Source organism: Bombus affinis, chromosome 6 (assembly GCF_024516045.1).
Source record: "Bombus affinis isolate iyBomAffi1 chromosome 6, iyBomAffi1.2, whole genome shotgun sequence".
Taxonomy (NCBI): domain Eukaryota; kingdom Metazoa; phylum Arthropoda; class Insecta; order Hymenoptera; family Apidae; genus Bombus; species Bombus affinis.
In genome coordinates, this window is record NC_066349.1 from 6,061,119 (window position 1) to 6,087,443 (window position 26,325).

At 38.0% G+C, this 26,325-nt stretch overlaps 3 protein-coding genes and 1 long non-coding RNA gene across 15 annotated transcripts in view; 2 read left to right on the plus strand and 2 right to left on the minus strand.

Moving 5' to 3' along the window:
- Nucleotides 1-1,275, minus strand: part of LOC126917327 (uncharacterized) — a 108,617-nt gene extending 107,342 nt beyond the window's left edge. The window contains exons 1-2 of one of the 2 annotated variants that reach the window (XM_050724095.1): nucleotides 1,168-1,275; nucleotides 554-637 (exon numbers count right to left, since the gene is read on the minus strand). The gene's annotated coding sequence lies outside the window, so the exon portion shown is untranslated. Of the gene's footprint in view, nucleotides 1-553; nucleotides 638-1,106 lie in introns of both variants that reach the window. The other variant, XM_050724094.1, reaches the window with a different exon arrangement.
- Nucleotides 1,276-2,472: 1,197 nt separating this feature from the next.
- On the plus strand, nucleotides 2,473-4,090 carry LOC126917331 (endoribonuclease LACTB2). Of its 3 annotated transcripts, none has more exons than XM_050724102.1 (4): nucleotides 2,473-2,749; nucleotides 2,817-3,061; nucleotides 3,141-3,777; nucleotides 3,850-4,090. In XM_050724102.1, the coding sequence occupies exons 2-4, from the start codon at nucleotides 2,934-2,936 to the stop codon at nucleotides 3,961-3,963; spliced, it is 879 nt and encodes a 292-aa protein (XP_050580059.1). In that variant the 5' UTR covers nucleotides 2,473-2,749; nucleotides 2,817-2,933; the 3' UTR covers nucleotides 3,964-4,090. The 3 variants fall into 3 exon arrangements, with proteins under 3 accessions (XP_050580059.1, XP_050580060.1, XP_050580058.1); XM_050724103.1 differs by having other exon boundaries at nucleotides 2,828-3,061; XM_050724101.1 differs by having other exon boundaries at nucleotides 2,473-3,061.
- Nucleotides 4,091-4,147: 57 nt separating this feature from the next.
- Nucleotides 4,148-26,325, minus strand: part of LOC126917306 (nuclear factor of activated T-cells 5) — a 57,948-nt gene continuing 35,770 nt past the window's right edge. For 2 of the 9 annotated variants that reach the window (XM_050724043.1, XM_050724041.1), the window contains exons 2-6: nucleotides 13,706-13,992; nucleotides 10,838-11,129; nucleotides 8,853-9,371; nucleotides 8,166-8,630; nucleotides 4,148-7,989 (exon numbers count right to left, since the gene is read on the minus strand). In XM_050724043.1, the coding sequence (XP_050580000.1) occupies nucleotides 5,705-7,989; nucleotides 8,166-8,630; nucleotides 8,853-9,371; nucleotides 10,838-11,129; nucleotides 13,706-13,992 (3,848 nt within the window). In that variant the 3' untranslated portion in view covers nucleotides 4,148-5,704. Of the gene's footprint in view, nucleotides 7,990-8,165; nucleotides 8,631-8,852; nucleotides 9,372-10,837; nucleotides 11,130-13,705; nucleotides 13,993-18,235; nucleotides 19,629-25,853; nucleotides 25,933-26,325 lie in introns of those variants that run through there. The other 7 variants (XM_050724049.1, XM_050724044.1, XM_050724048.1 and 4 more) reach the window with 7 other exon arrangements.
- LOC126917372 (uncharacterized) lies at nucleotides 15,038-15,927 on the plus strand. Its single transcript, XR_007710923.1, has 2 exons — nucleotides 15,038-15,397; nucleotides 15,536-15,927. It is a non-coding gene; the product is annotated as an uncharacterized LOC126917372 (long non-coding RNA).

Genomic DNA, 26,325 nt, shown 5'->3' on the forward strand with positions numbered 1-26,325 from the left:
TAAAACTTTCTCTTTATTTTGCACAAAATACGAGAGGAAAGATTATTTTTACCAAAGAATGGAAATTTAAATACACATCACGCTTCATAAATATTCAAAAATGCTTGTAAAAAATAAAAAAAATCGTAAGTAAATATGTCCGAGGACAGTATTTTAATATGGCACTTCGTAAAAGCCGCGTCTAGTGTCATCTAGCCCTGAACTGAGATACGTCTGAACGTATCTGCTATTGTAACTCCAGCGCGAAAAGATAAAACAATTTATTGACTAAAATTCAGTGACGATTTACTACAAAAAGTTCGCGATTAAAATGTAATGAAATGTAAAGTTTTATTCCTATTTTATATTTAAATGTAATAAAATTTGGTTAGTCTGCATTAAATTCAACAGTTAACCAAGAATTTATTAAAGATAAATTAATCAAGATTTTATTCTTTAATATGGATTAAAACGAAAAAAAAAAATAGTTTAACATGACCAAATTAAGAAGTGGTTTCTTTAACTTTTTTAGTTTCATCTTACAATTACTATTATCTAAAAATCAAATACATACCAAATCTGTATATAAAATCGTCGAATTGACCACTAATTACCATGGCGTCCATAAATTCCGTGATTTGTATAATCAACAAATGATCTGCATAAAAAGAAAACCAAAGATTTAAAATAATTGTATAAAACTAAAAGCAATTGCATTAAAGAAAGCAGTAATCAAACTCGAATTCTGTCTCAAAAGTTTGTAATATAAATGATCATATAGACAGGTTTCGACACTCATACTGAAAGCATAGAAAAGACCGTCCGGAATTTTGAGTCATGAAAAATCAACATAGAAGACACAAAACTTCATATTCTACACATGTGACATGCTATGAATATTTCAAACAAAGGCAGAGACACTCTACTCATCCTTCTCTATCTCGTAAGAACGAAAATTTTGTTGTTTTCCATATTGATTTTTCATGACTCAATTTTCAGACGATTTCCCTAACGAATATCGAGGCCTATTTATATGATCGCGATATAAATTACCAGAATCTTTAACTGTTACATACGTGACCAACAAAAAAAAGAAAAACTACTAAGGCTAGTTCAAAACTACTTACTTTTGATGCAATAAGACACTATTACATAACTATACATTAGTTAAATGAAGCTAATAGTAACCTGTAAATAAAGTAGAAATACGACGCAGTTGAAATTACACACGTCAAACAGGGCGATACATCCTAACACCACGATTTTCGACACTAGAATGACGTTATACGCAGGAGATTCCCTCTCAAATTCCTGATTGGCTGAAGCGTAGCATTTCGCCGTCCAATCAAAACCGCGCACAAAATTAAGATATTATATGATATAAAATCTCATAAAGTCATTATTTTTCCATTTTTGCTCTGATAATATTAATCATATTCAATCAATAATTAAATACAGTGAATATGGTGTTTCTTTCTTATTAAATGAAGGAAAACAAATTTTAGTTAGAATATAAGAAAACAGAATTAGTATTGGATAGCGATCGTGTCTATAAAGTATAACAAATATTGAATATAATTCAATGAGTAGTACTACAACAATATTGAATAATTAATACACATAAATTGATGTTATAAATATATTATTTAGTTTTATTTTTAATATTTACATAGATAATTCACAGTTTAATGCTTGGTTGGGTTTGTTGAAATGAGGATGTTACTGAATAGATATTTGATGTTTATTATATTATCTCTATATCATATTATAGAATTGCTATGTATTTCAATTTATTGAAATCATAGAAAAATGTTATTTATGTATTGTCCTAGTTTTCTATTCTGCTCAATACATGTTATAAAACTATTAATCACTTCTGTTATGATTTCTTAAATGATATTATATTGTTAAATAAAGCTAGTATCTAATGGTCTGGTACTTTTATTTATCTTATGGAATCTCCTTTAATATACCTTTTAAAATATCCGCTCCATGAGAACACCTTTTAGATAAGTGCCTAAGAGTAACATTTCTTTCCATAAAAATTCCATAAGAACAGATATTTTCCTAAATGAAATATTTTTTTAGAAACGATGAATAACAGCTTATTTCGACTCCTATTAAATATATATATTTCACAGACATTTCTAGCATATTACAAATAATTGTCAAATGCTAATGATCCCAATTCTCATTCTGATACAATATTTCTGAAGATAACAGTTATCAGAAAATAATTGAATTGCAATACGAATATATAAATATTTTACTAGATATAGGTAGTCCAAGGTAAAGATATTGAAATATTTCTAAGAAATAGATATGAATTATCTATATAACTCAATGTAAACGTCTTAATTTTTACTATTTTATTTTTTAACTAAATTTTCAATTGAATATACTTATATTGATTTAAAATAAAATATTTTCCTCTACTTTTTATATGATGTGGTAAGAAAAAAGATAATATACTGTGCATTGTGGTGAACTAATTAAAAGTTATGTTTTCCGAGTGAAATTTAAAATTTATACTGCGTTTTAATCAATGCTCTTCATTTGACATTTTTTGCAAAATATTGTATGTAACTATGTACTCTAAGTACTACAGAATCTATGACACTTATAAAGCAAAATATAAAATAAGGGATAAAATTCATGTCCCATAATTTTATATACTTTGTGCTATCTACTCTACTACAAAAAAAATTCTCCCTCTCTTATTGTACAAAGCAATAAGAATGACGTAGCAATGTATTTTCAAATTAAACATGTAAGTATTTTAACGAGTCATAACTTGGCTGATAATAATATATAAATTTATCTATACCTGGTAACAGTCATCGTTTAGAAGCTACAGAAAACGAACCAATGTACGTATAGCTTAAACACGATTTAATTTATTTTCGGCAATATTCGAATTATTCTCATTTCCTCTTTGGTTTTACTGACAAACTATGAAAGTTTTAACTGATTTACCGTTAGTGTCAAGATTATCTTCGAGAGTCATACGAATTTTAGGATGTAACAAAGGAATTCTGACATTACAAGGTACAAACACATATCTTGTTGGTACAGGTACTAGGTAATAAATGTCAAATTCATTGGTTAAAGAAGTTGGTGGTATATGATATCTAATGCAAATTAATATTTATCTTTTACAGACGCATATTAATAGATGCAGGTGAAGAAAAATCCTCCAATGAGTATACAAAAGTATTGCGTGAAGTCTTAGAAAAAGAGAAAGCAACTATTCAACATTTATTAATTACACATTATCACCATGACCATTTAGGAGGAGTAAATTATGTTTTAGATATGTTAAAAACAATTGATACCACAGGATGCACCAGTGTGTGGAAATTACCAAGAGCTTCTAATGACAAAAACTCCACTAAACTTGAAATGCAAGTTCAATGGGAAAATTTAAAAGATAAGCAGATAGTGGAAGTAGAAGGAGCTAAACTTCGTGTTGAGTATACTCCAGGACATGCATCCGACCATGCTTGCTTTATGCTCGAAGACGAAAAGATACTGTTTAGTGGAGATTGTGTTCTTGGTGAAGGTACTGTTGTTTTTGAGGATTTAGAAGTTTACCTGGCTTCTCTGAGAAAAATGTTGGGAATGCAGGCAAAAATGATATATCCAGGTCATGGACCTGTAATAGAAGATCCAGAAACTGTAATTAATTATTATATTAAGCACAGGTTAAAACGAGAGAATGACATTTTGGGTATCCTGCAGCAAAATGCAAAAGATGATACATTATCTGAAGCAGATATTGCAAAACTTTTAAACATGGTAATAATTATTATTTGATTTATGATACATATCTAAACATGTGATGCATAATATAAAAGTTAATATTTCTAGAACGTTTCAAAACATTTGTGGGAAGCAGTAATCTACAGCATAGAGCGTCATCTTGAGAAATTAGTAAAAGAAGGTAAAGTGAAAGGCGAGAAAGGAAAGTGGCAAAGTATGTAACTAAAATGATTTTAGCAAATTATTTAATTTTAAATTGTAAATTGTTAAATTATCTATAGTGTTTATAAAATGTTTGTAAATATTATACAAAAGGAGAGAATACAATGTTCTATTGTTTCATGATTTATTTATAATCTAATACTATGTCTATACCCATGTCAGTTGAGAAAATCATCCAGAAAGCGATGCTGTGAAACATTTATTCGACTTACAGGAACAAAACGATAATACATTATTTACGAATTTTGTTTTTCAATATTTAGGCTGACAATGCTAAAAATGTGCGTACAGTGTACAATAATTGTTACAAAGATTTTTACGAAGTATATGCCACATAATATAATAATCTGCTTAGTTGATTAATGCATTCATAGTCTTCTTATTTATTTTACGGGTTCATTAAAACACGTGACACGTGAATAGATGCTCGATATAAAATATATACTTTGCTACAAAGACATATCACGACAATAAACGTTTCAATATCTTCATTATAAAATCTGTTTTCTATTAGATAATATTGGCGAGTATTCATACACGCGGTATATAGCACCCCTTATTTTGAACAAAGGGGAAAACCCCGACGTAACATGATGTTACAATATAAATCTATACATACATATATATATAGATTTCGTTTATATCTTTAATAAGCTCACTTCATCTAATCATCTGTTTCTCTCTTTGGGTAAACGTAAAAAATATATATATATATATATATTTATATGCACTCTATATATATATATAAATCTCAATGATATATATTTCTATGATATTAATTATTCTTCATATGGACATATAATATAATCTCTCTGTTGTTTTGTATTTGTCTAGTAATTATCGATAACATCATCAACGCAATCACATAATATCCTATTAATTGATATTAATCATTAACAAAAAATTGTATTTATTAAACAACATACGAAATATATTATACTTAAAAACATATAATATAATAGAAACGACATCAAACAACAAGATGATTCATTTGTTAGAATGAAATCAAGTCAAAGAAAAAAAGATGCTTTAATGTATTAATGAACTCTTGTAGGATTCTAATTCAAGGTACTGTGAAAAAACATAACTTTTGTTACACTCAATTCCGATGGCTCCACTTAAAGTGGGGTCAGTACATTGTTGATTATTACAACACATATACACACGTATCGTACTTACAATATTTCTTTTCCGCAATGAGAAAGACCAATCGCAGATATTTTACAATAGAGAAAAGGCACCTGGATGCGCAAGAGACATTTGATGGAGATAAATAAAATGAATTATCACATTCGACAACTCGTAGAAAAAGGAAGATAAAGAAAACTCTAATTGTCGCGCTCTTGTGCGCCCGTCTTACTTAAAACATTAAAAGTTTTCAATTGTTACAAAGGTGGTGCTAACTTCGTCCATTTTCATCATATAAAAACGGATTTCATATCTATCACATACAAAGTCTGAAACGACAATGTGGCACAAATATATAACTCGTACCGAGCCAAGACTATATCTCTCATACTCAACTGGTTGGAATTAATTACTCTCATTCGTTCAGTCGTTCTCTCTCTCTCTCACACACACACACACATTTTCTCTCTCTCTCTCTCTCTCTCTCTCTCTCTCTCTCTCTCTCTCTCTCTCGCTGGCTCGCTCACACATTTCCTTTCCTTCACGCCTTCTCTCTGTATCCTAAGATACATCGAATACACAATTATATTTTAATGACAAGAATACGGCAGTACTACATAAGAAAACCGTTTTGAGGATCGAAGCAGCTCGGATTTATGTAGCTTAACAGATCATGCTCTGACATCGAGGTAAGCTCTTGAGGCAACATACCATCTTCCTGCTTTCTAACAGTTGTACCGTTTGCACTATTAGCTGCATTTGCTATAGGTGGGTTTACATTTTGACTGTTGGGTGTTTTATTCGCCACTTGTTCCACGATATTATTCTGACCGGAAGGTGATTTAGGCAAAATACCCTCCATAGCACTGTTCATTAATTGCGCGCTTTGAGTGGCCACACTATTTAATATGTTCTTCGTTGCGATAATAGCGTGCGCGGTTGTCGTAGTAATGGGTCGATTGTTAATGATATCTTGAGTAGCGTTAGTAATTACATTATTAATCGCTTGCTCGGCATAATTAGTTAGCCTTTGTTGAGATGGTTCCTGGGCCGCTCCACTCGCTAGAGCAGAACTAGCTTCAGCAACGAAACCTGCTGGCTGATTTAACATGGAACCGATATCTTGTTGCACCGCCTGTTGCATCGCTTGAGCCGCTTGCGCTTGCTGAACCGCTTGCTGAACAGCTTGAACTTGTTGTACAACTTCCTGCGTAGCTTGCTGCACCGCTTGTTGAACTACTTCCTGCGTTGCTTGCTGGACAGCCTGCTGAACGGCCGGTACTTGAACTTGTTGTACCGCTTGCACCTGTTGTACAGCCTGCTGGACGACTTGCGCATGCTGCACCACATGTTGAACAACTTGCTGCTGCGCCTGTTGCACAGCTTGGACCGCTTGCTGCTGTGCCTGGGCGACAACCTGTTCGACTTGCTGTTGCGCTTGTGCAACAACCTGTTCCACTTGATGCGCTTGTTGAATCGCTACAACATCTTGTTGTATAAGACCCGGAATCTGCGGAATGTGCTCCGCCGCTGTCGACATACTCTCGTTCGTAACTTGTAACGGATTATGAGATGGTACACTAACGTTAGAATTCGACGTACCGGTCGCAGCCACGGAAGGCTCCTGCATCGACGGTAACAGAGCAGCGTTGATAGTAGTGAGCAAACTATCGCCATTAGTCTGCTCCGAGACCACTGATGCGGGCGATGGAACGGACGTTGCAGCATTCCCCGGCAATGGTGTCACGGTTTGACCCGGCAGAAAAGCTTCGAGAATCGTCTTGACGTTATTTGGTGGACTACTTCTATTTTGTTGGGGGCTCGAGATCGTTTCGTGATCAGTAACTGCGGAAACATGACTCATTATGGTATTACTATTGGGATTCACGGTACGCAGAGGGGACACCAATTGATGAGATTCAGCGCCAGAGTTAACAAGAGTATCTAACTTGACGCCTTGGGGGGAAGAAGCTAAAATATTGGAAGCTTGTCCTTGCTGAGGCTGGCGTCCTGTAGTAATAATGGAAGCTCGTTGTTGTATGGTACCTACGAATCCATTCTCTTGACCCTCAGCCTCTTTGACGTTCGATTCGATATGGTTGAGATATTTTTCTACGCTATGGGCACTCTGTGCGGGTAGCTGTCCGTTTGATGTAGCAGTAAAATTTGGTAGTGTAGCGAACTCCGACTGATGATGCTTCATGCGAAGATCAACAACACCGCCGGCCTGAAGACTTCCATTAGGACTGCCTTCTGCCGGCAACATCGGATTAGTTTCTTTGTTGATATGATGAGGACTTAGAACTTTGACTTGAGATGTTTCGTGCATACCTCCGAAGGTGTTCTGGTGTGTCGACACCAACGACAATGGATGTGGATTTCGCATTAGATCTACCACGCCGAGGAGATTGACCGCCTCTTGCACAGGTGAACCGTTCGCCGCCACAGGAACCGACCTAATCATATTAGCCTGAGGTGCTTCCCTCGAGTTCTCGCTGACGAGCTGTTGCAACGGGCTGGTACCATTCGAACTGTTCGCAGTCGGCGTCGGTATGCTCTGCATGCTGTTTTCGCTAATCATACTGTTTTCGCTATTCTCGTCTAGTACCTCGGTCTTCAAATTATCTGGCAGAATTAATTGAAGATTCGAAGATGATCTGCGATTTAAAAGCGGATTCGCTACCAAAGCTGGTGGCGGCATCATCACGTCAGGCGGTGAATTTTGACAATTTGAACTTTGTGCAGCCCACATCATAACGGGTGTTACCTGAGAGGATGCCGTCACCGGTGGTGGACTCGGATCGCTCTTAAGAGCTTCCGGTGTTTGAGATGTTGGTTGTTGTGGCTGTATAGTCGTTAAGAAATTCGCTGTTCCTGCGGCTGCTTGTGTAATCAGAGCTGAAACATCATCACTTTATATATATATATATATATGTCTAATATTTACAAATCATTTATAACGATACTTCATTTGATTACTTCCCTTTTTGTATGTTTAATTGTCATAATCATATAATTCTTTTAAGAGAAGACAAGAGAGTTTTATTACATACAAAGATGAAATATTCACTTACTGTTTGATGTTACACCTGTAGTTAGAGACACTGCTGCAGGAGATGTTGCTAGAGCAGTATCGCCGTTAGTAGTGGATAGAGGCGAAGTTATAGACTCGACTTTGCCCACAGATGGTTCGGGTGGCGTAGATGCAGCGGTATAAAGGAAAGTGTGAGGCTCGCTCGTTTTTCCAGACGATACCGCGTACAATTTTACGCTAACCGTTTCCGACGGTGCCAGATCTTGCCGCCTGTATGCAGGTACCACACAAACCAGATGCGTTTGTTGCAAAAACTCCTTGTCAGGTAGAACCGCACACTCCCAATGCGGTTCCAAACTACTCGATAGATCATCGTTGTCTAGTTGAAATACTACGCGAGTATCTTTCAGAAAATTCTTTCCAAGTATAAATAATTCTAATCCTCCAGTACATGGACACGATGTGAGTGATTTCTTACAGATCTCCGGTATTCCCGGTGGTTGAGCTAAAACGATTAATTATTTCAATGGAATATAATTATCACGCGTTTGTTTTAGCAAAAAGATTTCTTATGTTTTAAGGAACACTTTATATTTATCAAAAATGACTTTTCCCACCTTTTTCAATCTTAAAACATTTGCTAAGGATAAAGAAGTCGATCGAATTAAAAGAACCGCGGCTAAGTTAAATTTAAATATAATTTGAAAAATCTTATTGCGATACGTACTGCAGACTATCGGTTGAGAACAAACTTGCAAAGTTTCCGAACTACCATCGGGATGAGTGATTCTAGTACGAAAAACCATGCGACAACGAGTTGATTTTTTCTTGCTACGTCCTTGAAGCACTCCGGCTTCCTGAGGGAATCTGTGCTCCACGTCGACGTTCCGTTCTTTCAAAATACCGACGCAGTCGCACGTGACCATCATGTCTTTCGCTGGATCCATGTCCACCTCGATCACGATGGTACCGTCGATCTTCCGTTCGATGCATGGCGTTGAATTTTTACCGCTTACACGGCAAGCTTGATAAAACATATGGGGAGCGACACGACCAAGATCCGTGCCGATGAAAACTTGAAGGGTAGTTGGTTTATCGTAACCAACGAGACGAACAATTGGGAATCCATTTCCAGTTCGATCCTTTACTGCTCCTCTCGAACCTTCCGTCTGATAACGAGCTCTGTGCTGCTGCTCGGGTTGACAGATAATTTGCAATTGTACCTTTCCATCTGTAGAAGCAGTACCTGTAAGTTGTACAAAAATACCATATTAAAATATGTTCAGTCGAACCGAAGATTCGAAAATTGTTGTCTTCGAAGCTTAAGCTTCGTACGTTAAAAAACTTCGTTATCCTCCTCTAATTTAATTATCAGGATATAGAAATGATACCGAGGAAAATATGTATCGATAAATACGATTGGCAGTCGTAAAAATATGCTGATTTCTCTGGTTCTAACTTGAGAAATAGAATTGTGTAACAGGCATCATTCGCAGACATCGTTCTTATAATTCTATTCTTTCCGAACGAAGAGACGAGGAGTCGGCGAGGGAAAAGAGTTTTAAGTTCTCATTTTAATACGAGGAGAGGAAACAATGTGTGAAAGTTATATAATTTCGTTTGACCTATATTCGATAATGCGTTTTCATATCGGTGAAACAATATCGACGATTTATTTTAACTGGATATTGAACGTTTCCTAAACAACGAAGATAACTTATCGTTACGGTAAAAAGTCTGACGGGAGGTGAAATATTTCGCCAGAAGTGGACGTATCGAACTAATGACTAGCCAAATACCAGCGACAATATAGTCGAAAAAAAATCATGCTAGCCGAAGGTTATCGGTTTGTATTATTTTCTAAGACAAGTCACAAAAATTTGTCGTCTGTGATCTTTCTCGCTCTTCCTTCTTTTTTTCTTTCTTTTCTCCTTTCTGTTCATCATCATCCAGATACAAACAAGAGTCTTCACGCGTAAAGTTTATTTAACATATTTATCTAACGAACTCGTGCCTCCACTAAAAATGAACAATTAACACGCGCCCGACAATATAAACAGTACGTGGCGCGTACTGATCGCTTTGACAACGGCGCTGTCCTCTCAAAATTCCCATTGTAAATTATCCTCTCGAGAAATTCAAGAACATCTCTATAAGACGTCGCGGCGACAGGAGGAGTATCGTTATCTCTGCCTCGTGACCTCGCGCAGACCTCGCGACTGGTATCTCCACCAAAAAACCGCAATATCAACGGCAATAAATTTTCAAAGCCGTCTGTCGAGAGAGCAGTTTGCTCTCTTAACAAGATCGATAAACTCAACGGCATCGTTTCGGATGTTCAATAAAATGAAAAGGGTTAGCGACAGATTCGAACACGACACTCGTCGAACCTCCAATGACAAAAGAGAAAGGATAAAGATGAAAAAGAAACAGAATGAGCGCGAGTAACCACTGTAGTCGATCCTGAAATATGCGAAGAACATGCGAGAAAAACATGACAAGCCCGACTGTATCGATATTTTTCGCTTTCCATATATTTGCGTAAACGTTCGCAAACTAATTGTGAAATTACAATTTTCATAACATAATATCGATCATTGGATTTTTAGATTCCTTATCATGTTCTTTTCTTATGGTCATCCCGTATTAAAAAAAAAAAACAAAGAAAGAAAGAAAGAGACAAATAAGAACAAACGTGTGTCCTGCACGTACACAGTTGAGAGGTGAGGGTGACAGGACCCTGCTGAGTCCTCTTAGCAAGGACACCCAAGCCTGGACGGGATCTTGAGACTTCGACCACTCTCCCCGTGGCTCCGTTTCCTGTCCTACTTCCTGAGATCGTAGCTAATCCACCTATTCCATTGGACGAGCCTCTGTTGGCCGTCTTGCTGTCAGGATTGGTCGTGTGTGTAACCTCCGGGAAGGAGAAGTTCGCGTCCTCGGACTCCAGCTTAATGTCCATCTTTCTCCTCTTTGAATCCTCCTCGCCGGCGCCGTTCCAAGCCTGTTAAGACCAACAGAATGGATTGATATAGAGAGGCGTGAGTATGCGTGCGTGCAATGTAGCTGCCTTGGTTAATTTAACGAATCAAACCGCTGATCGACCGGGTTCAACTACCGTTAGAGACCGGTCAGTGTCGCCGTCGAATCAACGGCGATCCCATGGCGGCTACGAGTGATCGCATTAGATTTCGCTTACGTACACGATAGAGAGTGGCGTAACTTTCGGAGGAGAAGCTTCACGGGCTTTGACTAAACATATCAAGCGGAGATGCTCTCTTGGGGAAAGTTCTCGGGGTTGGTAGGAATAGGATGTTACAAAGAACGAGGGTCAAACGCAGTTTACCAAGCTCTCTCGGTGTTAGATCTTTCTATTGTTAGCTTTGGAACGAGAAAGATATCTCGTTGATTTGGAAACTATGATTTTGGAACTATGTGAGAAAGGTAGTCTAATGTACGCTATAGTAGATAACGTCTAGATGACAGATAACGAAATAGGTAGATAAGAAAATAATAAAAGACCTTTTGTTATAGAACGACGCGTTAATGGTGAAAGTATCTTACTCCGCTTGCTTTATCTGACGAGATTTTGCCTCGCAAGTCTTTAACGATCGAAAGTGGCTACCGTAAGCGTTTCACTATGATATCTGAAATCAGCCGCGATACTTTGGGCAATATCAGGCGCCTAACCAGCCTGTAATATTTACTCAATTATCACGGACTATATCGCGGTCGCGTTGTAAGCAACGCATTATTAAAACGTATGATCTGCGTGAGCCTCGTCCGCGTATAACGTACATACGTATGTACACGAACGTGGCCGAGCTTCGCGGCATTATCCATATATCGCGTTGTTACGCAACACGCAGACCAAGAATAAGTTTATCACTGCATGTATCGATATCAATCAAAGCTCGGTGGTAGCTGCGGGATACGCATGTTTGTGTAACACGATAAAAGTCAGGAGAAGTGAAAAGAAAAAGCGAAGAATAAAGAAAGAAAAAAAAGAAAGAAACGCGCGATTTCTTTCGAGTATCTTCACAGATACCGCTGCACGTTTCTGATAGTTTCACAATATTTCTTTTAACAGGACGTTGACTGGATCGCTGTGTGTTGCATACGTACGGGATAAAAATAATTTCGAGACAACAGACTCGCCGCTTCGAGATCTTTCACTTCCTTCACTTCCTTTGCGTGTTACGACACCGGATGAAACACGAAGATATATTTTTTCTTCCTTTCTCAATTTTCTTACAAAGCCCATCTAACAGTTAGAAAAATTCATTGGATAATGCATCAATATATTATTCGATAACAGCGTAAATGTAACGCTATTTTCATGACGATAATAGTCGATAATTCCGTGCTTGTTGCTTCTGCCAGTCGCTTTTGTCACGTTCACGATAACCCGCCGCGATATACTTATAAACAAAATGCTAGTAACATCGAAGTTAACATGCGATAAGTGAACATGTTTCTAACGTTTGAACTGTTTTAAATGACTAACAAGATCTGCTTTGACGTAGATATATACGTAATTATCCGATTCGTACAATATCGATGTACGATTTGAAATAATTCCCAGCACTCGAACGATGATCCTCTATCGATGGTTCCGAATTATTTCGATTCATAAACTTTCTAATATTAAGTAACTATTATATAAACTCTGTGTTATCGATCGTAAGCATCCCTTTGTAAAATTTTGTTACGATTTTTAACCAAATTGAAAAATCAAAGAAATAATCGTAACACGAATCTTCCATTTTTCGATATTGTCCACGTGTTCGTTGATTTTGAAAATATACGTTTACAATATTGATTTCGAGATCAATTTAACAGAAAACCGTGAATGATACAATCGCTACGCTATTTACGATAATTCCACTCTCGCTTCGTACTTCGAAGCTCAACAACATATGAGAAATCTTATATACAAAATGACAAGTGAAAGGATGTTAATTCGTCTTAAACCCCCTCCCGTATCGATCGATGATTAAATCTTATTCGAACCGACAATACTTATACCGATCTTATTTCTGTTCTTTTATCGATAAAAATTTCACTAATTTATATAAGATCAAACAGAGTTCGATATCGACAATAAACGTTTATCAGAGTATCTTCTTACAACATCGACGATTAATACTTTTTAATAAATTGCATAACGCAATAGAATTTCATTTATACGAACAAATGAATACTAATACTCAGATACGTGAATTCATAATTAAGCCTCTACTTTCCGAAATATCGAAAATAATTTTAATTATACGACCATGTGCTCCTATAGTGAACATAATGCAATCGTTCGAGGGATTCATAACAAAAAGCATCTTTAATATCTGTTCGATATGTTTCAAATTTTATAAGCGAGATATTCATTACACAATTCCTATGAGTCTATCTACAAGTTAAGAAGAGCTGAAGAGGATAGCCAGTTGAACTTTTATCATAGAAACTATTCGAACTATCCGAACTACTTTAACAATGATTTTCGTATAAACGAGAGTTTACTGTACAGCGAAGTGGTTGGTCTCAAATTGATCAAACGATAGTGTACACGTGCAGTTGACTAACGTTTGCGTTCGTAAGGTGTTGTTGACGGTCCTCGAAGCCGAGGCCAGAATCGTTGGAGCTATCGCAACTGTCCTGTGCCGAGCCGGCTCTCGATCCGTGCTCATCCGAGTTTCGTAAAGATCCTAAGGATATCTTAGGCTGTTGTTGTTGCTGCGATTGTGATTGCTGTTGCTGGCGTTGCTGGTGGCTGATCCTTCTTGAAGCGGAATGCGCGCGGCTACTCGACGTGACGGTGCTTCTATGAACAGATCCTGTCACCGCTGATGATCGACCAACTGCATTGTTACCTGAAACCACAGAATTTAATTAATAAATAGTCAAAATTTGGATACAACGATCTCATAATTGAATGGTTTAATCCTCTACGAAGAATTCAGAATGAATAATATTTTTCAAGGATTCTTGCATTATAGATATCACCGAGAAAGATACCGACAGTGGTGAAGTACGTGAAGTACGACAGTACGTGTGAAAGTTCGGAATGAAAGTTTACGATAGAAGCATAAAGCACATAGGAAAGTTTAACTTTGTTCTTTGAAACGTGTCAATTATAATCGTATGAGACTTAAATGAGCGAAACACAGGTACCTACTTCTAAAGAACTTTACTATAAAATGATCGTGACTCGACAATTTTTAACAAGCCGAAACCTTGGAGCATCGAGTAATTTCCCGTTACCTCACCCTACGTAACGTACAAATGACGAGAAGGAGCTTAATAAAACAGCTCGGGCCAATCGACGATCAAAAACTCGCCTTCCCATCAGTTAAACTCGACGAACTCGTCCGCGACAGAAATGAAATCGAGTCGGTCAACAATAAACCGACACCTCGCCGCGCGACAGCGAATCGGAGGGAAGCAAATAATTCAATTCGGACAATGACACGTTCCGAGTCGGAGTTCAAGACTGTCAGACAGGAGTGCAACGATACATGCGTCACCGACCAGCCACGGCATTACGATTCTTCGACCATGTCGATCTCCCTTGTCGGCGACGAAACGTGTTACGTAATTTTTGATCCGAAGTATATTTTTGGAAAAGGACGAACGAGTAACTACGAGAATCGACAATGAGATATGTCGAGAGCATAGAAAGATTCTCGAGTCGAGTATTAGTTCTTGTCGAAGACGAGCAACGTGTAGTGTCGCAATCGTTGCAATGGAGACACTGTGCGATTTGACTTTTATCGAGAGATAAGATTTATATTTATGAGATTCGCGCTTATGAGATTTGTATTTCTGACGATACGATGTACAGAGGCTCCTGACGCTTCTATTAGTCATCACTGAAAAATCGCAACGAAATCGTGTCGTTCCTCTGAGAGGCGTTATCGTACGATTTTTAACGCGGACGCGACTCTGTTCGACGGCGGGAAAAGAAAATCCGTGGTTATATTTAAATAACCGCGTTCTGTCTGACGAACAGGCGAGAAGCAACGGTTCGACGAGCAGCTTTTAGCCTCGATGCAGCCGCGACCGGTCGTGATTTTCATTTTTCCACTATGGCCGATACAAGCGGCACAGACATCGAGCCGTACAAAGTCCGACGGAGATCGATGATTGTGTGTTGGTGCACTCGTCTCTTCGTAGTCAGAGTAAAAAGACGGGTTTATCTCACGACGATTAACCAGCCGGCGATCGACAAATGGAACGAACAATACGCCGCGTATCACGGATTGATTTTGATATTTTGTACGTCTCTCTCTTCCTTCACTTTTTTATTTATTTCCCTGGTGCTTTTGTATTTCCTTTTTCTCTTATCCTTCTTTAATCTCTTCTTTTAATTTCTGTGTATTCATAGAGATTCTGAATGACGTGAATATGTTGCAGGGAGCCACTTGTTAGGACTATCCAACGCTTTATTTGGGATCGTAGAGGAAGAAATGCAATATAGTTTTTATATAAGAGACAAAGAGTAGAGCTGGTAGGTTTTAAACAGAAGTTCAAGAATTAAGAATCGAAGATTATGTTATTTTAGACTTTTATTTAAAAATTTATAGGAGGAAATATAGGAAGATTTGTTAGGAAGAATGTACGGCAAATTGGTTACATTTAAGGATTAAGTTCGAGACTTAAAAATTATTTTAGAACAGATCGTTTAAACTGTAATTCTTATTAAAGATTCTACTCTTACTATTATTAGAGAATGATAAAACTGCTCCACATACAATAATGTAGCGTAATTAACTTATCATAATATAACTACGTATTCTGTATTTCGTCACAGGCCCCACTGATTCTATATTCGCTGATAACGTCCCACGATAAAATTCTGCGCGTTTCTCTGGTTTTCGCGAGTTTCAGATCTCGTAATAATTCGACTATAAATCCACTATTCGACGTTTTCGCCCCTGTAAACCGCCATCTCGAAATTCCCTCCAGCCATTCTCGATTCTATCTTAAATATTGGACCTCGTCATTGCTGCAAAACTTTGAATTACGATGTGTATTGTGCAATGCTTCGCATATTCGATCCTTCCCTTTGCAATAACAATTTTTGTAATTTTTTGATCATTATGGAATATAATTCATCGCGACCCGGCTCACACATCATCAAACTGCGAATGTTCATACTTTTACGAGGAGAACTAAAGGACGAGGGATGCTCGGAGGTTTGTTTCAACCGCTAAAGCTTAGTACCATGTCTCGAATATTTTTCCGTATTATGTTCATTCTGCGCATCTTTGCACCCTTTAAATTTCCCACAAACGCAACCTACGAACCACACAAATATAACATTTTGGCACGTATTAACAAATACAGTAACACAGAACCTTCACGATAAGCAAATTCCAAGGAGCAATTCCAAGTAAACGCGCGAGCGCAACAATTATCCTCGCAAATAAAACGTAAGTACAGCCGCGATACGTGTGCAAAAGAGTCAACCTCGAGCTCGCAGATAAACAGGGAAAAATGCGTCCGAACGGATTGAAGAGAGAAGCGTTGAGCGAAGAAATGAGAAAAGAAACGAGGAATATCAAGAAACTGGCAGAAAGAGAGCGAAAAACACGATGTGAAGAGAGAGAAAGAGAGAGAGAGAAGGAGAAATGGGGAGAGAGAAAGAGAGAAAGAGAGAGAGTAATATCGGTCTATCTATAGAAGCTCGACTACTGGATGGGATAATTGCGTGGGGGTGAAGTTGCAATCGCACATGCAACTGGTGGTGAGGGGATCACCCCTCTCTGCCTTGCCGCCAACAGGGGGTAGACAGGCCGACGTAATGGGCACGTGCACACACGTGTAAGGTGCATCTATGTGATCGTCGAGGAAAATCACGGGACGATGTCAACGACCTACGTTCGCGACGATCTTCGTCGTTTTCAACCTCGATGCTCGGCGTCGTGCGTCGTCGTTTCGTGGCGACACTCGCTACACACCTCGTTATTTCGCTTTTACCTCGCCGGATAAATCGCGACCTGTGCGCGGAATTTAATTACGGCTACGAGTAATTACGACCGCGACGTAGACGCGAACGTCTGACGGGATAAGGGTACGCGTTTGTTCCTATCGGCGACGTTTATTTTCCAACCAATTTTCTACTTATTTCGAGTGAAATTCGATTAGCTGATATACGAAATACGTAAATTTGTTTACACGTAGTCTGATTATATTTAATGGTTACTTAAGAGTGATGCAATCAAAGAATTAAAGCTATCAGATATGTATCATCCGGTAACGAGGTACTACAAACAGTGGTTCTAAATTTGTCGAATTCTGTATAAGGTTGACGCGGTGACTCCACTTCGTTTGTTACGTTCCTCGCTTCCGTTTCGAAAACTGAACGTGCCACTTAGGATAATTGAAAGAGCAGCCATTCCGCCGGCCTTGCAATACATTAAAAGCTTGCCAGAGTTGCGTAAATCATACATACAGGTGGATATATTTCCCGTTTACCGCGCAACGCGTTCCCGTGCGCCGAAAAACACGAACTCTAACCCTGCTTGAAAATCCTACGTAATTCGAGTCAACAAACAAGGGCTTTAGATCTCAAGAGGAAGCTTAAAACCGCTTAACGATCGCGAAATATCTTATCGCAACCCTTCAACGATACCAGGCTGATATCAGCAAAGTTGTTGATCGTTTTTCTTTTTTTTTTTTGTCCACGATAGGGGCTTGTTACGGTTGTGAAAGACAACCCCGAGAAGATCAGCATGGGCGACATACCAAAACCACGAATGAAAATCCAATAATCCAATGATCGTCACCGATTACGAAACTAACGAAGAAAATAAGGATCACGTTGAAAGAAGAACAAAGGAAAAAGAAACGACCGCGACGACGAACAGCAATTATACAACCAGTGTCAAATAAATTTCGTAGAATTCGTAGTAGAAGGTGCGCAAACTCGTTTAGCTACCGAACGAGCATTGTTATCCTAGTGTTCGGACTATTCTCTAAAGTAGACTACCAATTTTTCCTGTTCTTACGATATTTTTTCTTCTTTCTCTTCTGTCTCGCTTTCCCGCCGCCTTTCGACTGTTTCTTTTCCTTATTAGGCCTCCCTCTGTCTTTCCTACGCCGTGTACTTACGTCTCCGCCGATTGTCCTCGAACTCGTGGAACATCCGTGCATTTGCGAGTGTACTCCCGATAACAGGATCGATAAACATCGTTACTATTACACGGCAAACAGCGCGTCGGACCGCGCGCTAACTATGACGCCTCTCGAGTCTCAAGGATATTGTTACCTGCGCCGATCGATTCTCTCTCTTTCTCACTCTCGCGATCCTTATCGTGTACGATCCGTGGCGTTCACCATCGTGCGCGCGGAAGTAACTCGTATGCAAAAGCACCGCCTTCTTCTACTGGTTTCCCTTTTTTTTCTTTCGACCACTGTTTGTCAAAGTTTCTATAGCAAGACTACGATAATTTGAAGCGAATATCAAATAGTCGGTATCAAATAATTGGCGGCAAAAAATTTCGTCTACTGGTATAACGATTCTTCTATCGGTTTCCTCCTTTTCCTCTTTTCCTTCTGTTTTTTTTTTCTTTTTTTTTTTTTTTTTTTTTTAATCGATATATGTATTTGTTAAAATTTCTATAGGCAGACTATGATAATTCTAAATACATGTGAAACAGTTGTGACATAGTTGACGCAGAAATACCGTTCTTCTTCTACCGACTTCTTTTACTTTTCTCTTTCGATCATTTTCTGCCAAGACAACTGTAGCGAGACTACGCTAATTGTATTCTAAGTGGCTACCACCAAGAACAATATATTATTATAATCGCTATATGTCAAAGAAATAATTAGTGGTTTTGATAATCAGCGGTTTTGAGGTCAGATTAGGCTCTGCTTTATCTTTGATGATAATGTTATAACCAACTTTTGTACGGTCATGCTTTTAAGAAATTTAGTTTAGAAAATATTGATATCTTTCGATAAGTTGGCTGATTCGTCATGCAAAATGTCACTCGATATCTTAAGGAAAACTTCAATATAGAATTGTAATGAAATATTTTATTCGCGTCAACAGCATTGTTCCTTCGTCTTTTCCTCTAACCCGAGAAATATTTTTACCTAAGAAAATCGCATAAAAAACTTGACAGAGCTAAGATTAGTAAGAACGTTGTAAAGACCGAAGATTCGCGCGCCAACTAGTAAAATCATACGAATTGTACAAGTTCGTAGTACTGTTGGTTTAATTACGCTTTGCTGTTTAATCGCAACTTAAACAAAGTTACTGCTAGATCATTGCTCTAGGTGTAAGTGAAGATAGAGAGATAAGGTGGTGTACTATCCGTCGATTTTTCTCAAACATTGACTAGATAAAGCATATTCTTCGTGATAGTATATCGACTAACATGCCGATGACACTAACATACCAATAATACGTACCAAAACTAAGGAAATGTTTATTCGTAAATTAAATTGCATCGCAAAAAGCGTCTCTCTTAATTTTGTATATTTGCTTCTGTGCATATTATCCCTCTTATCCCCATTCTAGAAAAATATTTCTCCATTCAATTTGTACTCTCGATTTCATTTTATAGAAGTTTCAAAACGGTATTAATAAAAAAAATATATATATAAACATCCATGCTTCAAGCTTTTATTTTATAATTTTTTTTTATTTAATAAGGCTTTTGCCTATCTTTATGTTATGCAGCTCGTCACTGTATACTTTCGATCGTGTTATTTCCTTTTCTAAATGACGACACTCGACATTACCTTAACGGTTTCCACGATTTCTATATTTTATCTCATAGATTCCAGCACTTTCGCTGGAATTTCGGAAACCTGCGTGTAAACGATTAACCAAATGCCTCGAACATTTTATTATCTGCCCGAAAATCGAATGTACAGTTAGAGAACTGGCGGGAAACTTTCCAAAGTTTTCCTGAGCCGTCCAGAGGAACCGCGTTCCACGGATTCTTGCGACAGAACTCGCGTGACACGTTGACAATCCACTACACGTTTAACGACGATACCGATAGCCTACTTAAGAAGCGGCGATAAGCTCTGTAAAATCCGCGAGGTCACGACACAGCGTGCTAAATAAACGCCACATCGCACGGATATAGCTGAAGAGGAAAGAAGGAAAAGAGTAGAAAGGGAGAAGAGATAAGGCTGTGGACTGACGCCGCTTCAAGATCGATAACGAATTTTCGTATTCTCATCGAACCAATGAGTTTTTAATATCGTGGCTTCTTTTGTCCCTGAGAACGATCGGTATCGAAAATTGCTGAAATTCGACAGATCGGGAAACGTCATCGACGGATGCAGCTGTGTCAATAAAAAATAGCTACGAGGATCGCGAAGAGTGGAGCAGTTTCTCACTCGAGTTTTACAATTCGATGAAACTTGCTTTGATAAATTTATTATTTAAAGCTCAAGCTGTGTAATTAATTTGTACAATTACCATCGGGTAATTTTAGACGTGAATGAATTCTATTCTATTTTCAATTTTATTATATCTGGCGTCGATTACGCGACGTTCGTAAAAAATTGCACACAGACGATAACGAGGGACGACAAGAGTTTTCGAAAATAATAACCTCTGACTTTTGTACAGTTCGAGCAACATATATATATATTGAAAACCAAACTCTTCATCGTCCTCGTCGTCGTTCTTCATCGTCGCGATTCCTTTAAACGGATGCGTCGTCGTTCTGTTTCATTGACACTGAAAAAGAAAAAAACACTTGATCTCTGTAACCTCGAGTTCAATCTATAGGCAAGAACAATCACAACAGAAGAATTAACATTTTAGTAAATAAATATTAACTCTTTATCGTGGCTCGTTTGTTATCAAAGTTTGTTGTCTGCGACTCCATACGAACCGCGTTTAAAAAGGGAAGAGAGAGATACGAGTTTCGCGCATTTTATCAGTAGGTATCCTCCGTGTACAATCGAGTGAGTCAACGTACCTTTTAATCAGATCTCTTTTTCTTTCTCTCTCTCTCTCTTCATCTCTCGACCACCCACTCTCCACGTACATCACTACACCTACAGTTTTAGAGTCGACGGGTCACGTACAGTAGTTCACGAAAGTACATGATCACCTGCAGAAGCTTTTCTTGGATACTGTGTGTGTTATACAAAATATTTTGTATGGTACGCGATATGACGCGATTTTGGTCACGTTGATAAAGTTTGAAAATAATTCGAAGATGTATATAAAAATTGCAAGATATTTATTGCAAAGAAACACTTGATAAGGACCGCAAAGTTATTTAGACAGTCGATTATTCGTTATAATAATAAAGTTAAACATTTAATAAGATCGTGCTTAACGCTAATAAATAATTACATGTTCTAGGTAGCCATCGTTCATATTGCACATGTAGTAATTTTTTACTGCGTTCTAATATATATCCAGACTAGTTTCAAAGTCTGTCATCATAATCATGACAAACGTGTTCGTATAATTATAGCGTTAGCGAAATTTCAAATACTTTGTATAATACACACATAATATATTCATACAAATTTTCTGTGATAAGCGGTCGAATAATTTCGCGACTGATTGTACCTCGAGTATGTACGTCGAGTCGATATTATTTACGTAACAATGAAAAGAAATAATCAAGCCGGCCTCTCTCGCTTATCGATAATTCCGCGAGATGATTAGTCGGTTGATGGGCCACACGTTCTCCATCTCGGCGACAAGCGAAAAACACTGGCCTGATAAAGCGCAAGTATATACTTTTGTGAGAGGATCGTACTCTTTCGTATTCCGATTACTTCTTCAGATTATATCTCGACGTGTACGTTTTTCTTGTTCTTCCGACTGTGATACGACACTTTGATAATCGTGTTGATAGTAAAATAAGCACAGTTTTCTAGTATTTTTGGACATGATGAAAGTAAGCTATGTATATAGATAGTAACAGGATTGAGACAAGTGCGCAATTATTTTGATAAAATCGTCGACTGCCCGAAGGTTCAGAAACGAAAGATTTGGTCAAATCTTCTACGTTTTTCGAACGAGCACGAAGTTTGATTAAAATTATAATTCGACTATGGTAATTCGTTATAATCTTAATCTAACAAATGTAGTATATTCGTCGATGAAATTTAGTTTCATCCTTTCAAATTACGAGCAATCGTCGCTCGCCAGGCTAGTTCTCTCTCTCTCTCTCTCTTTCTCTCTCTCTATGGTTTAATCGGATTCTGGTCGCGTCGCCAGTTGTATCAAGTGTACTGTTAGACGAGCGTACGAGCGGTTCGTATATATTGCCCAAGAACGTGTACATGCGCATTATTAATGAGCGTCGCTTTGCGCGTAGACTTCGCACTCGCGCGGCCGAGCACATGTTCGAAACACGTGGATTATGTCGGCGGGGACGCCTGTGGCGCGAGATTTCATCTAGATGGATGTGCCATGTTATGAAAGAGCCTGAATACCCAACATGTGGGACGATTTCAGGCCAATCGGGTCTCAGAAGGTATTCTTATGGATTTCGTTCGTTCGAGAATCTAGTCAAGATCCAGGCGTGATCGCGTTGAAAAAAGATTAGGGAATCCGTATAACCTTGACGAGTTTGTGCGTGAGAAATGGCTAGAATATAAAGTAGAATAATATCACCGATTCGATGTAACGAAATGAACAAATATTACGATTTGAATATTTGATTGACGAGCGAATCTCTAAATTAATAATATTAGGTTTTTAATATTTCACCGATAATTAGAAGAAAAAAGTTGAAGGAAAAAACCATGCAAAGAGCGGATATTGAGTTTAGAGCATCTCACCGACGATTGCAGAAAAAGATTTATCTGGAAATAATGCGGCAAACGGATATTGTATTTTGAATGATTAAACGAAAAAATCTATAAAGAAGTATATTTAGAGATGGAGAAAATTGCGTCACGTTTCCCTAGGGAAAATCTGTCTATTACTAACTATCCAACGATACGAAACGTGACCCGAAATAACCTTACGAATTACGGTTTAACAAGAAGGTTATCAAACTAATTTCTCACTGTTGCGAGTCGAGCGTGGCCAATTGAATACGTTGAAGAATTTGTACACGTTTGTAATCGGCAACGAGATTCTTCTAGGAATGAAAAATACATAGTTGAATTCTATGGATGTTGGATAATTTCGCAAAGAATGCGATCTATGCGAGCGAGGCCCATCTACTACGATTCATCGTGTTCTCCTACGTTCCCGGAAGCACTCAGGAGGCCGAGAAACACTTCGAAATCGTATCTCGGATTAATCCCTCGAGAGTGTAATAAAATGGTAAAGAATTTGAACAAGTAATTTAGAAAATAATTGTTTCAGTGTCATCGAGATCTCCTGCACTTTTTACATCAGAACTAGAAATATACGAGAACCCGAACGTGTTGGGAATTCGATACTCGGGACGGGTTGAGTCCTGAAAGTATCTCGTAATTCGAGATTGTCGGAATTCTTGAGAATTATAAAATTATATTATATCTATCAAATATTTTGTTATATATTTATTACGTATACTTAAAATTCTGGAGTATAAAGTCTCTAGGATACTATCTCGAATTACGAAATACTTTCAGGAACCCGATCCGATCCCAAGAAAAATTCACAACCAATAATTAGGTCCCGACCCAAAGTATTCGGGTTTTCGCATACCTCTGGATATAACATAAATTATAATAGTACTTGACTTTAGTTCGGAGCAAGGTAGACTCTGGTCGCATAATCAAAATTATGTGCAAAAGTTTCGCTATTATAATTACGAATTAAGATAACTAGCGTTATAACGTGAATAATAAATTACCTTCGATTCCCAGGAATTAACTATTTTCAGCGTAATAATATGACGAAGAATAGGAAATTTCCAATTGATTTTATACATACATTGCTATGAAACACTGTGCTATTTAATTGCTTCTCTTGTATGACAATACGAATGATCACTTAAAAGAACTAATTCAATACCTTTGAATCTCTGAAAGTTAAAGACGAATTACAATCAGAGCTTCATCGTAACAAAAGATTCTGGAAAATGAGGCTGTTTCCCAACGTTTCCTGGAAGCATTTCACAATTGTATAATTGCATGGTTGTTTAATATCGTTCAATCTATTAAGTATTTGCCCGTTTAAGCTCGTTCATGATCGTAACAAAAAAAAAAAAGAGAGAAAAATGCTGGGAATATGAAGAAACTTTTAATTCGTAGCCGATTAAATATTAAAATCGAATCGAATGCACATGACGATATTTATCATTTTCTATTTACGATGGAATTTTTCTAATCACAAGATACCGAGCTGACAAAATATTTGTCGACGTTGCAATGTCCGACCTACCTAACGATCCATGAAATGTCTCATCAAGGCTCGGCCACGATCGGATATAGCGAGCTTCGACATTCGACTCTGCGTTCTACGCTAATTTGTGATAATTTTAACGTCGAGTCAGCTTCATCGGCTGCGTTCAGGTAACTCGAAATTGGATAATCTCATGCGAGGACACAGATATTTACAAAGTATCTGAGAGATATGGATGTACCAAAAAATTACGCCTATTTGGCTAGCTGGATCATCTATTCTCCGTGTACGTTAAACGATCGTCAACGAGAGGAAAAGAAATCGTTCAGGTCGCTGGTAAAATATCTCGCGTTTTAATTTGTCGCAAATTCAAAAACGACAGATAGCAAGCGCGCTCGCGAGTATTTCACATCCATACGTTTCACACTTGTCTAAAGATCGCGGAACAATTTACCTCTATCTTTTTTCTTTCCTATATGTGTAGATCGACCGCAAGTAATTTCATGGCCGACAACGACAAAAGAATCTGTGATACGTTTTACCAAGATCGAACAACGAGAAACAAAGGAGAAACTATTTAGCGTTGTTCAATGGCGTCGAACTATTTTTTCTTCGATATCGCTGGCAAAGAAAAGTAGCGATAGGTATATAACAATAATACGTTCGTTTAATCGAATTCGAGATTCGAATCATTGAGCGAACGCAGATACGTCGAAGAAAACTGCAGAAACTTTCTCCGACTATTTAGATTCTTTTTCTCCTACTGGTATTAAATAATAATCAACGATTAGATAGAATTGCGCAATCGTGTAACCTTTATTATCGTAATAGCAGTGTGAACATGCGGACAGTTTTACTCCCGATACTTGTATCTACAGACACGAGATCCTCAGAGAAATAAATAATCCGCGCAAGCTTCATCTTACGCAATCCAGAAGGATTACTTTACAACCACGCACATTACTCATTCCTATACTAAATTTTACTTCTCGCAACTTCATCGCTCATCAGCGAAACTCTCCCGCCAAGTGGCGCGTTTCTTTCGATCCTTTTCAAATCTACTTCGACTTCTTTAATTCTTCGATGCACACGATTTTTTCATATAGTATGATCCATATAATCTTTTCAATTCTAAGAATTTTTCAATTTATTAATTTTTTCAATCTCATGATCGACGCCAACTTACAATGTTTCTCGATTCTTCGATGTATCGATGCTCCGATAGAAACGATCTTTCCAATTTACTACGATCTTTTACAATCTTACGGTCCACACCATAATCGACATAATATTTTCAAAGGTGTATTATAAGAGTTTCAAATGGCACGATCTTTTCAATTGCCCGATCAATAGAATTCTGTTAATTCTGCGATCGATAGGATCTTGTCGCGTGTTGTCGAACGGCCAAATTTTGTCAATCGAACGACGAAAACGGTTCTCACGACTCACCGAAGAGCGTATCGCCGAACGCAGGAAACACCCCGTTCTCGAACGGATCGACGAGACGTAACATGGAACAATAGAGATCGCAACAACACTGTGTGGAACGGTTCTGAAAATTCTTACCACAAGCCAGAAGATCGGTAAGAAGAAGAGGAGGAGGACGACTGAGGAGTTGATCGTTCGCCACGATCGGCCGCGAACGCTCCAACGACAGAAAATCGGAGAGGAACGAACGACGAAGAAAAGCGCGGAAGACGCAAAGCGCGATTGGTCGGCGGTGGTTTCGAGGCGGATTGCCGCGGACCCGAAGCGGATTGGCTCTCCCTTCTTCCGTTTCGCCTGGCAACGACCGCGCAAAAGCGCTTTTCAGACGGGCCGCGATAACCGGAGTATCGCGATTCGCGACCGTCTCTCAGCGGCCGTAGTCTTCCTTCTCCTCCTGTGTTCTGGGACCAAACGAGTGAATCATAAGAAAGCA

Coding starts and splice junctions, on each gene's coding strand:
- LOC126917331 (XM_050724101.1), top strand. CDS start 2,934: ATGAAAGTTTTAACTGATTTACCGTTAGTGTCAAGATTATCTTCGAGA. Junction 3,062..3,140: donor CTTGTTGGTACAGGTACTAG/GTAATAAATGTC, acceptor TATCTTTTACAG/ACGCATATTAATAGATGCAG. Junction 3,778..3,849: donor TTGCAAAACTTTTAAACATG/GTAATAATTATT, acceptor TAATATTTCTAG/AACGTTTCAAAACATTTGTG.